We start from the raw sequence: 14920 nt of genomic DNA on the forward strand, positions 1-14920 counted from the left end.
ATCCGACCCGCTCCCTGCTGGCTGGGCCAGCCCTCCTCGGGTCCCCCCCCCCGATTTCCCCCACGGCCGGTTCCCACCCATCTTTCCAGCCGGCCCCCAACCCACTCCTCCCCATCTTCCTGGCTGGCCCCCAACCTGCTCGCCCCAGCTGGTTCCCCCCATCTTCTCCAGCCAGACCCACTCCCCCCAGCTGCCCCCCAATGACCCCTAGCTGGTCTCCCTCCATCTCCCCCTGCCAGGTCCCACGCTTTCCTCTGGCCAGCCCCCCCACACACCTCCTTCCGGTCAGCCCTTCTCCCCCTCCCCCTTGCCAGCCCTGGGGGTCAGCCCCGATCTCCCCCCAGTCAGCTTGGGGTCAATCCTGATACTTCCCAACCACACTGTCAGCCCTGCCCCAGAGCCCTGAGGGCCCATTCCAATCCTGCCCCAGTTTTGGGAGGTCAGCCCCAATCCCCAAGGGATACGCTCCAAGTCTCTGTCCTCAGCCCAGGTGTGGGTCCACAGGGGCCATATGCAGGCTGGGGAAGGGAGATCAGGGGCTGAAATCCAGGCCAGGCCCCTGCCTGGTTCCCTCTGGGGTGAGAGTCCCATGCAGCCAGCATGGTGCCGGGGCTGGGGGGCAAGTCTGGGGCTGATGCTGTAGTGGGCGCTGGCTGCATGTGCAGTGGAGTCCTCTGGCTGTGGGCCTGTGTGTGCTGGCTGGAGGCCGGCTGGTCTCCACACTCCTCACACCCTTCGCCACCTTGCAAGCCCTTTCCCTGCCTGCCCTGGGGTGCTGGGGGGGGGCTTTCCTGCCAGGCTGTGGGCTGCCTGGCTAAGGGGCAGGGCGTGAGCCGAGGTGATGGCAGGACTCCTGGCTGGCACCCCCCTGCGGTGTGAGAGGCTTGTACCTCCGGGGGGTGCCAGCTGGGAGCCCCTTTCGACGAGCGGGAGCAGGGCAGGGGGAAGGACGCCTGGAGGGGCAGCGACTGGCTGCATGAGGACACGAACAGGAGCAGCCCCCTCTGGGCAGCCCCAACACCTACGTGGCAGCCTCCAGGACCCAGCCCCTGGCAGCCTGTGTTCCTGGCACACGCGCCAGCCGGATGAACAGGGCGATATTTGTATTACTGGCCGTGCCAAAGCTGTTGAGGCCAGATTGCAAGGTACCTGGACCGTGCCTGGCGCTCCTTTGGCGTCCGGCCCCGCCGGCTCCTTTCCTCTGCCGCAGGACTGTGGCCGCTGGAGCAGAGCGTCCCCTCTCCCAGCCGCTCAGGGCGAAGCCGCAGAGGTGGGGGCCGAGGAAGGGAGGATGCGCCAGGTGCTGGGACCCCGGCACAGCCGGAGATGAGCCCCCCCTCCCCCAGCTCCGGGTTCTGATTGGCAGTCGCTGCCTTTTGGAAGCAGACCAGGAACCTAATGGCCGTGGTCACGACCTCGCCCGACAGGGCTGGTCCCGGCAGAACCAGCAAAGCAGGTGCAGCCAGTGCAGGTGCATTTACCTGGCTGATCCTGCCGGCTTGGCAACTCTCCCGCAGTGCCCCGTGCCCCTGGCTGCCCGGGAGAATGCCAGCCCTGCAAGGCACGGAATAGACATCCGGGGGGATGCTGGCCCCTATCCGGGGGGATGCTGGCTTTGCTCTATTGCAGATGGGGGCCAATTCCCGGGCTGTTCCTGGGCTTTGCCCAAAGCCCCCAGGCACCGGTTGGGGGGGTCTGCCCAGCACCACCCCTGTGTACATGCCCACGTACTCCCAGCTCCCTGGCCCGCAGCTCCCCGCACGCCCTCTGGTGTCGATCCTGTGGAGGCAGCAGGATGGGGCTAGTGGCTCCTTACCTGCAGTCAGACCCTGCCTGGTGTCAGGACTTGCCGACTCAGAAGCCAGTTTGTCCTTCACTTCCTGCCTCGCCTTATTTGTAGGGCCCCAAAGCGCTTTCTCTAGGTGTGGGAGCCACTGCGCCTAGCATGGGATGCAGCCACCTCTGGGGTGGAGCATGGAGGCAGGGGGCCAGCGCTCTGCAGCCAGCCCCTGTGTGCTGGGATTAGCCAGCGGGTGAATCCCCAGAAACGTTTGGTTTCTATATTGGGGACGAGTTTGCTCTTCAGCTTGGAAGGGTTCGCTGCCCCTAGCCTGTGTGGCGAGGGGACTGCAAAGTGGGATCAAGGTGTGACTCCTGCAGGGAGCCTGGAGCGGGACTTTGCAGAGGCGAGGGCCGGCCCCGCCCCCCACAGGGGGGTGTTCCCCGGGAAGGCTCGCGATGCGCCTTCATCCCCACCATCGTTAGCCCGGCTGGCTCTGCCTTGCTCCCCTCCTGCTGATGGAAGCAGGGGAGGGAGGGGAGCGTCGGGGTGACTTACAGGCGCGCTGCTGCCAAGGGTGGGGGATTCTGCTCATCCCTCTGGCCCCAAACCCGAAAGGCCCCGGGCCCTGCTCCGAGAGGGGCAACGGCTCCAGGGGCTGCAACCCCAAAGCCGCCTTTCCCCCGCAGCCTCCAGAGGGCAGTTGGAGTGGGCTGGAAGTGGGGGCGAGAGGACTCGAGGGGGCAGTGCCCCCCCCAGGGCCGGGGGCCTGGCCCATAGCAGGCCGCTGTTTGGGACAGGAAGTGAATGCTGGGTCAGCTTCCCAGGCCAATCCCGGTGCAGGCCGGCAGCAGCCACCCCCCGGGTAACCACAAAAATGTCAGGCCCAACAATATATGGTCCCTTTGTTCTCTTTAAAGCTGCGTGTTTAGTTTGCTCCCCTGCCCCTATCTTGGGTAAACAGCCGCGCTGATTAGCCGGGCTCTTCCGGGTGGTGCTTTTATCGCCCCTTCTCCATTTCAGCCCCCTCCCCGAGGGCCCAGCGGGCGAAGTCCAAGGGAACCAGGCTGGCAGGCTGCTGGGGGAGGCTTCAAGCTGCCATCTAGCCAGGCCGTCTCTCTGACCCGGGGGGCCTCCGTGGGGGGGCAGGGGTGTTCCTCCCCATGGCCGGCTTGTGGAATGACCAGCCGTGGGGGGAGGTGGGTCCAGGCCGCCGCAGGGGTCCGATCCTGGGTGGCTAAGTCCTTGGCGCGGGTGCCAAAACCCGGCCTCTTGGGACGGCTGGAAGCACCGTCCCATGTGGAGACATGGGGCCTCCCGGGCTCACCCAGCCCCCGCTGCAGTCAGCGGGGGAATCAGACCCCCCCATGCCAGGCTCTGCAGCCCCCCCAACAGGGGAGGATGCTTGTCTTGGGAGCCCCCCCACACCGGCAGGGCAGGCCCGAGAACCGGCCGACCTGAGAGCCGGGGTGCCCGCGCCATCCTGGGCAGGGCAGGAGGGGCCCGCCCCCGGCCTGGCGAGGTCTGGGCAGGCGGCTGCGGCGCGTGGTTCTCTCTGATTGAAAACCCAACGGCCGCCGGCCGGACCCGCAGGCTTGGCAGGGTTCCTAGGCTAACGGGAGATTCCCCAGCTCTCGAGCCGGCCAGCAGGGTGGTGCCCCATGGGGGGGGCTGTATGTCAGTGAGCTCGGAGGGCAGCGGGGACTCGTGGACGAGCGGCGCGACGACGCTGGGAATTGAACTGGCTGAGCCGGCAGGGCTGCGTTTGGCGGGCGCCCGGCCTGGGACGGTAGCAGCCCCGAGCCTCCAGGTAGCCCCGGGGCAGGTGTCCGAGCCCCCAGCCAGCTTGCCCATGGTAGGGCTCGGCGGTGTTTGGTTTGCCCAGGCCGCTGAAGCTGGGTATCTGCCAGACCCATGGCAGCGTGGGGGGCCTATGTTCCCCCCCAGTTCTCAAGTGAACCCCCAGCTCCGCCTGCCTGCCTGTGGGGAATCCCTTCCAGCTCCAGCGCTGGCTGTGGGGAGCGGGTGTGTCCTGGTGCCAGGCTGACCCGAGCACAGTGTGGGCATGGCTCTCGGGGGCGTTGGAGAGACCAGCTCTCCCTCCCAGGCTGCCAGGGCACAGCCCATGGTAACAGCTGCCCCTGGGGCCCCCACGTCTCCCTGGGGGTCTCCTGGGCTAGCGGCCAGGCACTGAGCATCCCAGCCACAGCCTGGGCGATGGGGGGCTGCCTACCAGGTCCCCTGGAGCCGGCAGCCCTGAGCCCTGCAAGGCCCGGTCCCGCCCCCACCTGGCCAGTCCTCTCCCATGCCCACAAGGGAGTATCCAGGTCAGCATGGCGGCACCAACCCAGCCACAGAGAGCCCCTGGTGCCAAGGAGTCAGCAAAGCAGGTCCCTCAGCTACGCCGGTTCCCCTACGTGGCCACCGGCGACCCACATCCACACCGGCCGCGGGTAACAGAGAAGTCAGGGCCCTGGTGTGTCACTCCCAGTTCTATCCCTCACCCCACACGCCGCCCACAGGCGCACTGGGAGCCCTGGGGTTCGGTCTCTGCAGTTGTGCATTGATGCTAACAGGAGGCGACCTAGGAACAGGGTCGTATCCAGAGACCTGGAGCCCCATTCCCCGCCGGCAGACACAGGCCCTCTAGAGCAGGCAAACAACTGGAAACTGCAGCTCAGCCCCCGTGCGACTAAGCAAACCGCTCCCACGAGCTTCACCAGCCACCAGTCCGTCGCCACAGACCAACCTGCCCGTCTCAGCCTCGGCGAGGCCTCTAACCTGCCCGGCACGTTCAACCTGCTCTCACAAAACGTTTTCCTGACCAGCGACTTCGCTCTCTGCTTGACCTCATTCCAGAGTCTCTCCTGAGCTATTACACAGACATTCAGAAGCTTCTTTTGCAGACAAAGAGCTATTTCCCCCTTCCCAAGGGGAGAGACAACCTCCTGCTGGTCAAGGCAAACGTGGCTGCACACAGACAACTGCTCAGTCAGTCGCACAACATACCAGCGTTGTTACCAGCTACATGGATCCCGGCCCCATCGCTGCTGCAGGGCAGGGCTGGCTCTCCAGCGTGGTGCGGTTCCTGCTGTTCTTCCTGGGCCTTTTGGATTTGGCGCCCATGTCTGGCGTCTCCTCGGCTCGCTTGGCTTCCTCCGCGGCTGGCTCGTCGCTGTCAGCAAAGTGCTCCTCGTGCGTTTGAAGCCGCCCGCTCTTTGGCCGTGTTCGTAACTCAGATCTCACCCCAAGTCCCGCCGTTCCAGCCCTGGAGAGACCAAAGGGCTGTGCCTAAGAAGAAGGAAAGGGGCGATAAGAATCGAACCAATGGCAGAGCTCTTGGTTCAGGCTTGTAGGTGCCGTGGGACAGACTGCTGGCTTAAGTCAAGTCTCTGGATGCTTCCAAATCCCTGGCAGGCCCCGGCCCCTTAGTCAGGATGCTCCCATTGGGAGAAGTCTGGAGGCTTGAGCAGGAAAGAGGCACGAAGGAGATGTCCCCTCTCCAGGCTTGTTACAGCTTCTCCCGCGTGGCGGGAATCCCCTTGTGGAAAAGAACAGTAGCAAGATGGCGTCCAGTCATATGAGCTGTGCCATGGACCAATCAACTGTCCAGGAAGGACTTGGTGCTTTACAGGCAGGAGCCATTGCCCATGCTGGTCTGAACGCCCCCATGAAGGCCCATCACATCAGAGTGCTGGGTGCTGTACGTTTATTAGGTGTATTCTGGTAGTACCTGGGGGCACAGGACTCAAGTGCTGGGTGCTGAACATTTATTAGGTGTATTACGGTAGTGCCTAGGGGCGCCGGGACCCAAGTGCTGGGTGCTGTACGTTCATTAGGTGTATTGTGGTAGTGCCCAGGGGCACAGGACCCGAGTGCTGGGTGCTGTACATTTATTAGGTGTATTGTGGTAGTGCCCGGGGCGCAGGACCCAAGTGCTGGATGCTGTACATTTATTAGGTGTATTGTGGTAGTGCCCGGGGCGCAGGACCCAAGTGCTGGATGCTGTACATTTATTAGGTGTATTGTGGTAGTGCCCGGGGCGCAGGACCCAAGTGCTGGATGCTGTACATTTATTAGGTGTATTGTGGTAGTACCTAGGGGCACAGGACCCAAGTGCTGGATGCTGTACATTTATTAGGTGTATTGTGGTAGTACCTAGGGGCACAGGACCCAAGTGCTGGATGCTGTACATTTATTACGTGTATTGTGGTAGTACCTAGGGGCGCAGGACCCAAGTGCTGGGTGTCGTACGTTTATTAGGTGTATTGTGGTAGTACCTAGGGGCGCCGGGACCCAAGTGCTGGGTGCTGAATGTTTATTAGGTGCATTACGGTAGTGTCTAGGGGCGCCGGGACCCAAGTGCTGGGTGCTGAATGTTTATTAGGTGCATTACGGTAGAGCCTAGGGGCGCCGGGACCCAAGTGCTGGGTGCTGAATGTTTATTAGGTGTATTACGGTAGAGCCTAGGGGCGCCGGGACCCAAGTGCTGGGTGCTGAATGTTTATTAGGTGTATTACGGTAGTGCCTAGGGGCGCCGGGACCCAAGTGCTGGGCCCTTTACACATGCTGACCCCTGACAAGTTAAGGTCTGTGGCTGGCGTCACAGAGCGGGAATATCGGGGGCAGGGGGGATCTGTGGGTCAGAGGGGCAGCGCGGTGATGGCGCTGGTTTAACTCCTCCAGCCTGGAGGCAGAGGGCTGGTCACAGGGGCCGGGGACCAGTGGGGGGGTGAGCGACGGGCCGGGGCACAGGGTGGGAGGCAGGCACACGGCAGAGCAGCCCCTCCAGCCAGGCGCTGGTCTCCCTGCCCAGCGCTCGGAAATCCCCGGCCCCTCGGAGCGTCTGCTCGCCAGCTCCCTGCGCCCGGCTCCAGCAGGCCTGTAAATCAGGCCGGGGGGCAGACGTTCCCAGGCTGCGGTGAGTTCCCAGCAGACAGGTTCCAGGAGCGGCCACTGTAAACACGTCAGGCCGGGCGCTGTATATTACAGTCTGACATGGGAAGCCATAAATCAGGGGGAGCAGACGGAGCTGGGCCGCGTTCTCACAGCCCCGTGCGGAGGCAGGGTGGGGGGGACCTCCGCTGCCCTCTCCTGGTGAGGACAAGTCCTGGCACAAGACCTGCCCTGAAACGGCAGAGCAGCACCTCCCAGTTCCTCCATTCGGGGAGCCCCACCACGCCGCCAGCCCTGCCTCCAGGCGCATCCCCGGAGGAGCAACGCCCTGCTGCGTGGGCTGCAGCAGGGGGCGCTCAGAGGCCTCTGTCCTGCCCCTTGGCATCAGGAGGCCCTGCCGGGCCAGGGTGCAGCATGGGAAGATCACCTGAGCTAGGTGAGGAGCAGGAGTCGTGGCAGGGGCTGCGGATCAGGACCAGGGGAGGCTGACACAGCCTCTATCGCATCCATGAATCTTTTAAATTACATTTCAAAACAGAAAGTGCTTGAGTAGGTGTCCCTAGTTTGCAGGGACTGGGAAGACAGGACAGAGTTCCTGAGCTGTCCAGCTGGGTGTTTGTTCGTGCCTAGCATTCACTGCTGGGACTCACTGCTGCAGGACATCCCAGAAACTAATCTGGCAGTGTTTGCAGGAGGGCTGAGTGTGTGGGGGCTTCCAAGACAAGCATCCTCTCTTGTGGGGGGGCTGCAGAGCCTGGCATTCGGGGGAGGATGCCTGACTCTTCCACTGACTCCAGCTGGGGCTGGCCTCACCAAACTGGGGAACATACCCCAAGCCCTGGGGTGCTGCACCGGAGCCAAGTCTGCTGGGAAATGTACCTCGGGCACTGGGTGCTGCGCCGGAGCGGGCCTTGCCAGGGAACGTACATCAGGCACTGGGTGCTGTGCTGGAGCTGGGTCTGCCGGGAAACGTATCTCGGGCACTGGGTGCTGCGCCGGAGCCGGGCCCTGCCGGGGAACGTACCTCGGGCACTGGGTGCTGCGCCGGACCCGGGCCCTGCCTGGGAACGTACCTCGGGCACTGGGTGCTGCGCCAGAGCCGGGTCTGCCGGGGAGCGTACCTCGGGCACTGGGTGCTGCGCCGGAGCCGGGCCCTGCCGGAGAGCGTACCTCGGGCACTGGGTGCTGCGCCAGAGCCGGGTCTGCCGGGGAGCGTACCTCGGGCACTGGGTGCTGCACCGGACCCGGGCCCTGCCTGGGAATGTACCTCGGGCACTGGGTGCTGCGCCGGAGCCGGGCCCTGCCGGGGAACGTACCTCGGGCACTGGGTGCTGCGCCGGAGCCGGGCCCTGCCGGGGAGCGTACCTCGGGCACTGGGTGCTGCGCCGGAGCCGGGCCCTGCCGGGGAGCGTACCTCGGGCACTGGGTGCTGCGCCGGAGCTGGGCCCTGCCGGGGAACGTACCTCGGGCACTGGGTGCTGCGCCGGAGCCGGGCCCTGCCGTGGAGCGTACCTCGAGCACTGGGTGCTGCGCCCAGCAGGAAATCCTTCCCGTGGGCTGAGCCGGAAGCCTGGGGCTCTGTGGGAGCTGCGTGGGGTGTCCGGCAGCGGCGTGGCTGATCCCTAGGCCTGGCCCCAAGTGACCCCCTCACCTGGCCCCTCTGTCTTGCAGGGCAGTGATCCCGCTCGTGGACCCCGACACCGGGCTGCTGGTTCTGGCCGGCAAGGTGAGTCCTGCGGGGGCGGGGCCAGGCCCCGTGGCTTTCACCCCAGAGCCTTAGGGCAGGAGGGCAGGTCCCCCAGTGCTCCGGGTGGGGCTTAGCCAAGGCCCCCCCTTAGCCAGCCTGGGTGCACTGCCGGGCCCCGCCAGTGGGGGGCGACGCTGCTCCATCCCTGTAGGGTGTCCCCAGCTGCAGGGTGGAGGCAGCAGAATTTCCTTCCGGCTACCTGGCCCCACGGCAAGTGGGGGGCCTGGCAGGAGCTGGCTGTGGTGCCGAGCCTGGGCCGGGGCAGCCTGTGTGTCCCCCAGGGCCTGGGCGGGCGTCTTGCCCTGCCACCGTGTCTCTGTTTCAGGGGGAAAGTCTGCTCTACTGCTTTGAAGTGTGCCCCTCGCTGCCGGCCCTGACGCCAGGTGAGTGCTGCCCCGCGCACCCTGCCCCACGCGCCCTGCCCCACGCGCCCTGCCCCACGCGTCCTGCCCTGCCCCACGCGCCCTGCCCTGCCCCGCGCACCCTGCCCCCCGCGCCCTGCCCCACGCGCCCTGCCCTGCCCCACGCGCCCTGCCCTGCCCCGCGCACCCTGCCCCACGCGCCCTGCCCTGCCCCACGCATCCTGCCCTGCCCCACGCGCCCTGCCCCACGCGCCCTGCCCTGCCCCGTGCGCCCTGCCCCACACACCCTGCCCCCCGCGCCCTGCCCCACGCGTCCTGCCCTGCCCCACGCGCCCTGCCCTGCCCCGCGCGCCCTGCCCCACGCGCCCTGCCCTGCCCCACGCATCCTGCCCTGCCCCATGCGCCCTGCCCTGCCCCACGCGTCTTGCCTTGCCCCATGTGCCCTGGCCCACGTGCCCTGCCCTGCCCCACGCGCCTCGCCCCACACTCCCTGCCCTGCCCCACGCACCCTGCCCCACGCGCCCTGGCCCACGTGCCCTGCCCTGCCCCACGCGCCCTGCCCCACGTGCCCTGCCCTGCCCCACACACCCTTCCCCACGCGCCCTGCCCTGCCCCACACTCTGCCCAGCCCAATGCACAGTGCCAAGCCCTGTGTGCCCAGCCCCACGTGCCCTGCCCAGCCCCACGTGCCCTGCCCAGCCCTATTCACCCTGCTCCACGTGCCCTGCCCAGCCCCATGCGCTCTGCCCAGCCCCATACGCCCTGCCAAGCCCCACGCGCCCTATCCCACGTGCCCTGCCCAGCCCAGGGGCTGCTTTCAGGCCAAATCATGGTTCTCTGGGGGCCCTGCATACAGGGTCCTGCTGCCCCCCCCCAGGGCCGTCCCGTATTAGCCGATGGGCTCAGGCGGCCCGAGCCGCGCGCTGATACCCCACTGGGAAGTGCCCGCGAGGCAGCGGGCGGGGGGAGCTGTGGCTGGCTCCAGGCCTGGTGACGGGCCCTGGGTGAGCCTGCAGCCCAGTGGCAGCCTGAGCCAGGGCAGGGCACTGCCCCCCCCCCAGGGCAAAGGCCCAGGCTGAGTGTTCACTCCGGGGTGTGGGTGCTGCAGGCGGGGGGGGGGGGGCCTGTGGCAGGTGCTGGGAGCGGCCGGGCGAGGCGACGGAGACCCAGCCCCGGGGGCGGTGCCGGATGGGCAGGAGCTGGGGCCCGTGGCCTCCTCTGGCTGGCTCCGAGCCCAGAAAATCCCCCGAGGGGCACGCCAGCCGCCCCTCCCCAGCCCCCGGCGAGGGCAGCGCAGCCCGGCTCACGGCGCCCCCGCTTCCCGCCAGTGACCCAGTGTCTGACGGAGGCCAAGGCCAGGGGCGCCGGCCTGGTGCCAAAGCGGGCGCTGGACGTCATGTCCTGCGAGGTGCTCCGGGTCCTGCAGCTCACGGACGGCTTCATCGTCCCCATCAGCTACACGGTGCCCCGCAAGGTGAGAGGGACGGCGCGCGGGGGAGGGGGCGCCCGCGAGGAGAGGAGGGGTGTGCCGGTGAAGTGGGATGGTGCACGAGGGCCAGGGCGGGAGGTGCCCGCGAGGTGGGATGGGGGGCGGGGTGGGAGGTGTCCGTGAGGTGGGATGGAACAGGAGGTGCCTGCGAGGTGGGTCGGGGGCGGGGCGGGAGGTGCCCGCGAGGTGGGACGGGGGCGGGGTGGGAGGTGCCCGCGAGGTGGGATGGGGCGGGAGGTGCCCGCGAGGTGGGACGGGGGCGGGGCGGGAGGTGCCCGCGAGGTGGGACGGGGGCAGGGCGGGAGGTGCCCGCGAGGTGGGACGGGGGCGGGGCGGGAGGTGCCCGCGAGGTGGGACGGGGGCGGGGCGGGAGGTGCCCGTGAGGTGGGACGGGGGCGGGGCGGGAGGTGCCCGCGAGGTGGGACGGGGGCAGGGCGGGAGGTGCCCGCGAGGTGGGACGGGGGCGGGGCGGGAGGTGCCCGCGAGGTGGGACGGGGGGGGCGGGGCGGGAGTGCCCACGAGGTGGGTCGGGGGCGGGGCGGGAGGTGCCCACGAGGTGGGTCGGGGGCGGGGCGGGAGTGCCCGTCAGGTGGGTCGGGGGCGGGGCGGGAGGTGCCCGCGAGGTGGGACGGGGGGCGGGGCGGGGCGGGAGTGCCCACGAGGTGGGTCGGGGGCGGGGCGGGAGGTGCCCACGAGGTGGGTCGGGGGCGGGGCGGGAGGTGCCCGCGAGGTGGGACAGTGACAGACGCTGGTTCTCTGCGGGGAGGGGGCGGACGGCAGGTGGGGGTACTGGCCTGGCTTTTGCCGCTGGGGAAGGACGGAGGCTTCTTATGAGACCTCAGGGCCGCCAGGCCCAGGTCGGGTGCAGAGCCCCAGGCAGCAGGTGCCTGGCGCCAGGGGCAGCTCTGACCAGCCCCTGCCCAGCGGGTCGGCCAGCCCCACGGCCCCCGCACCGCGGAGCTGCAGGGGGCTGCCCTGCGTGAGACCCCCGGGCTGGAGGCCGACGCAGGCTCGTGCTCACAGCGATGGCCCTGGCGCATACCCGCTCCGTGCCGCTCACCGCCCGTCTCTGCCAGTCCCTGCAGGAGTTCCACGAAGACCTGTTCCCGGACTCCCCCGGGCCCGTCCCCGCTGCCTCGGCGCAGGCCTGGTGGGCAGGCGACAACACGCAGGTACCCGCCCGGTCACTGCCTCGGCCTTGGGCCAGGGGTGCGAGCCCCTCCCCTCACTGGGGCCAGGGGTGCGAGCCCCTCCCCCCACTGGTGCCAGGGGTGCGAGCCCCTCCCCCCATTGGGGCCAGGGGTGCGAGCCCCTCCCCTCACTGGGGCCAGGGGTGCGAGCCCCTCCGCCCACTGGTGCCAGGGGTGCGAGCCCCTCCCCTCACTGGGGCCAGGGGTGCGAGCCCCTCCCCTCACTGGGGCCAGGGATGCGAGCCCCTCCCCCCCCTGGTGCCAGGGATGCGAGCCCCTCCCCCCCCTGGTGCCAAGGATGCGAGCCCCTCCCCCCACTGGTGCCAGGGGTGTGAGCCCCTCCCCCCATTGGTACCACAGGCACGAGCACGTCCCTCTTATTGGTACTGGGAATGTGAGCCCCTCCCCCGGTGGTGCCCGGAATGCCACGCCCCCGACAGTGCCAGAGGTGCAAGCCCCTCCCCCCGGCGGTGCCAGCGCCCGGCCCGGTGCGGCTGCGGGGTTTGGCGCCAGGCTGGCCGCCGTGGGCAGGGGCAGTGCTGGGTGCCCGGGCCGGGGAGCTGTCCCTATGGCAGGCTCTGGCCCCAGGGGCTGCTGTGAGGGGGGGCAGCCACGGTGCCGGCCAGTGACCCTCTGCTGCTGCCCGCCAGGTGGCCAAGGTGAGCCTGAACCCCGCCCGTGGGCCCCGGCCGTCCTTCACCTCCTGCCTGCTCCCCGCTGCCCGGCCTGAGGAGCCCACGCCGCCTGCCGCCCACGCCGGGGACACGGACCGCAGCGTGAGTGCCGGGCGGGGGGAGCTGCCAGCCGCGGGGCCCACACGGACAGCGGTCCGGGAGGGCGGGAGCAGGCCCGGATCCCATGGCCCTGCCGGTCTCTGAGCGCTAACCCCACATGCTGCCCACCAGCCCTGCCCCCCAGCTTTGCCAGCCTGCCCCCCAATTCTGCTAGCCCTGCCCCCCAGCTCCACCAACCTGCCCCCCAGCTTTGCTAGCCCTGCCCCCCAGCTCCACCAACCTGCCCCTAGCTCTGCCAGCCCCACCCCCCAGCTGTTCTGTCCCTCCCATTCCCTAGCCCAGTGTCAGGGTGTGACGTAGTGGGGGTGCTTGCTGGGCTGTGGTGACCCCTGCTGTCTGGAGCAAGACCCAGCAGGGAAAGCCTCACTAGGCAGAGGTAAGGCCAAACTTGTTGAACCAGTGGCCAGACACCCCCCATGGAGAGGAACAAAGGGAGGTGGATGCTGCCCTGGCTGGGGGGCAGGGCTTGGAGAGGGTTAGTTAGTTCCTATCTGGAAGGCAGGGAATAAGGAGCTGGGGAGGGGGCTGGGACTCCCCTATCTCAAGGGGGGGCACTGAGGCCTCTTAGCCCCAGTTCCTGTAACCAGATTCCATCTGTGCTGCGCTGTGCTGGAGGAGCAATAAACCACCCTCAATTCCACCGGCTGGTGCAGTCTGTTTGTGCCATTTCGGGGTGCAGGAGACGCGCCGTCACACAAGGTCTCCCGGCCTCCCCCCCCCCCCCCAGTGCCAGGGAACCCTCTGGGGGCTGCCAAGCTGCTGTTCCCACCCTCCAAGGCGGCGCCAACCTCTGGCTGGTGCCTGCCCAGCTGCGTCGGGGGCAGGGCGAGGCCTTTGGCAGGGACTCTTACACCCCTTGACTCCCTCGGGTTCTGTTCTCCCCCCAGGAAGGCAGCAGCCTCTCATCCCCCCCCAGCTCGCTGAGCTCGCCCTCCAGCTCGGCCCCGTCCCCCTGCACCACCAGCTCCAGCCAGAGATCCCTGCAGAGCATTCTGGGTAAGTGGGCGCGGCCGGGCGGGGGGCTAGGAGCCGGGGGTTGCTCTGTGGGGTGGGATCCTCACGCTCGTCCCTGCCCCCCAGGGCCCAGCTCCAAGTTCCGCCACACCCTGGGCACGGTGCTGCCCCGCGGCACCCACATCACCAACCTCAAGGGGCTGAACCTCACCACGCCGGGGGAGAGCGACGGCGTCTGCGCCAACCGGCTGCGCGTGGCCGTCCCACTGCTGTCGGCGGGCGGGCAGATCGCTGTGCTGGAGGTAGGTGTGCGGCGCAGCCAGGCCAGGCGCTCCCTGTGAGCTGGGCCCGGACGCGGCCACTCCGGAGAGCGTCACACGCCACCTGCCGATTCGGTTTGTGTTTCTCCGGGTGGTGCACATGCCTTGGTGCACATGAATAATTTATTCCGCACACACATGGAAAAGATGAGAGGGGAAATCAGCCTCCACCCATCCTGGGGCTGACTGGTGGCCAGGTCTGCTGCCACTGCCGCCCACTGCTCCTCGCAATGCAGGGGCCCCAGGGGGCTGGGCTTCTTGCTGTGGGACTTGGCTTGGGCTTTGACAGCTGCCCACGTCCCTGAGGGCTGAGCACGCTGGCCCTCTGCAGCAAAGCCCCCAGCTCCAGGCCTGGCTGAAGGGGCGCTCCCCTGAGAGGTAGCAGTAGTGGGCCCATATCTCGCCTGTGAGCAGCCACTAGAGGGCGCTGTCGCTCACTCCCGCTGCCATTTGGTGGCCAGGAGGGGGCGGTGCTGAGGCCGGTGGGGGGAGGGAGGTGCCAGCCCCTCCCTGGTGCCCGCCTGCGGGTGGGGGTGAAGGTACCCAGCTGCCGCGCTGAGTTGACTGCGGGTCTCTGCTGCAGCTGTCCAAGCCGGGCCGGCTCCCCGACACGTCCATCCCCACCATCGAGAACGGGACGCCAGTCGCAGACTTCTGCTGGGACCCCTTCGACCTGCAGCGCCTGGCGGTCGGTGCGTGAGCTCCCTGGCCTGCCCTGGCGCCCGGCTCCTCGCTGCCAGCTGGACAGTAACCCCCCAATCCCTCCCCCCAGGGAATGTTTAATCCCATTTCACAAGTGGGGAAACTGAGGCAGGTTGGCTTCTAGTCCCAGGTTTCCCATTGACTAGTGCGCAGCCATAGGCCAGTCACTGCCGCACGCCAGAGCTCCGTGCCTCAGTTTCCCCACCTGTGAAATGAGGCTGGTACGCCTGACTCCAGCTGGATGGCGTTTCCTTGGGGCTCCCCAGAGAGTTCCCTCCCCCGGGATTTCCTCTGGCGATGGAAACAGGCCCAGGCTGGGAGACGGGGGGCGGTGGGGAGGAAAGGATGAAAGTGAAGTTTGAGCCGTTCAGAAGCATGCGGGGCACCGTCCCGAGGGCAGGGGTTGGGCGCGCCCGCTGGCTCCGGGGGCTCCCGGGCACTGCCCGGCGCTGTCAGGTTCCTTCTTTGCCTGCAGCTGGTGACGATGCCAAGATCCGCCTGTGGCGAGTGCCCCCGGGAGGCCTGCGGGAGACGCTGAAGGAGCCGGAGGCCGTGCTCAGAGGTAAGGGCCGTGGGCGCGGCTGGCAGACGGGGCGTGGCCCGAGGGCGTCGCTCGGCCCCGGCGGGGTGCAGACAGGGCCTGGCTCTGGGTTCGCCCCGCCGTGCTCTGAGCGGAGCGCCAGGCC

General features: G+C 68.1%; 1 protein-coding gene across 2 annotated transcripts in view; it reads left to right on the forward strand.

Annotated features, from left to right (window-relative positions):
- The window catches only part of CORO7 (coronin 7), a 98799-nt gene that overhangs the window by 75658 nt on the left and 8221 nt on the right, over positions 1–14920 (forward strand). For both annotated transcript variants that reach the window (XM_075899092.1, XM_075899093.1), the window contains 9 exons: positions 8348–8402; positions 8749–8806; positions 10114–10259; positions 11351–11446; positions 12115–12240; positions 13146–13254; positions 13339–13514; positions 14116–14224; positions 14710–14796. In XM_075899092.1, coding sequence (XP_075755207.1) covers positions 8348–8402; positions 8749–8806; positions 10114–10259; positions 11351–11446; positions 12115–12240; positions 13146–13254; positions 13339–13514; positions 14116–14224; positions 14710–14796 — 962 coding nt within the window. The remainder of the gene's footprint in view (positions 1–8347; positions 8403–8748; positions 8807–10113; positions 10260–11350; positions 11447–12114; positions 12241–13145; positions 13255–13338; positions 13515–14115; positions 14225–14709; positions 14797–14920) is intronic.

Source organism: Pelodiscus sinensis, chromosome 16 (genome assembly GCF_049634645.1).
Source record: "Pelodiscus sinensis isolate JC-2024 chromosome 16, ASM4963464v1, whole genome shotgun sequence".
Classification (NCBI taxonomy): Eukaryota; Metazoa; Chordata; order Testudines; family Trionychidae; genus Pelodiscus; species Pelodiscus sinensis.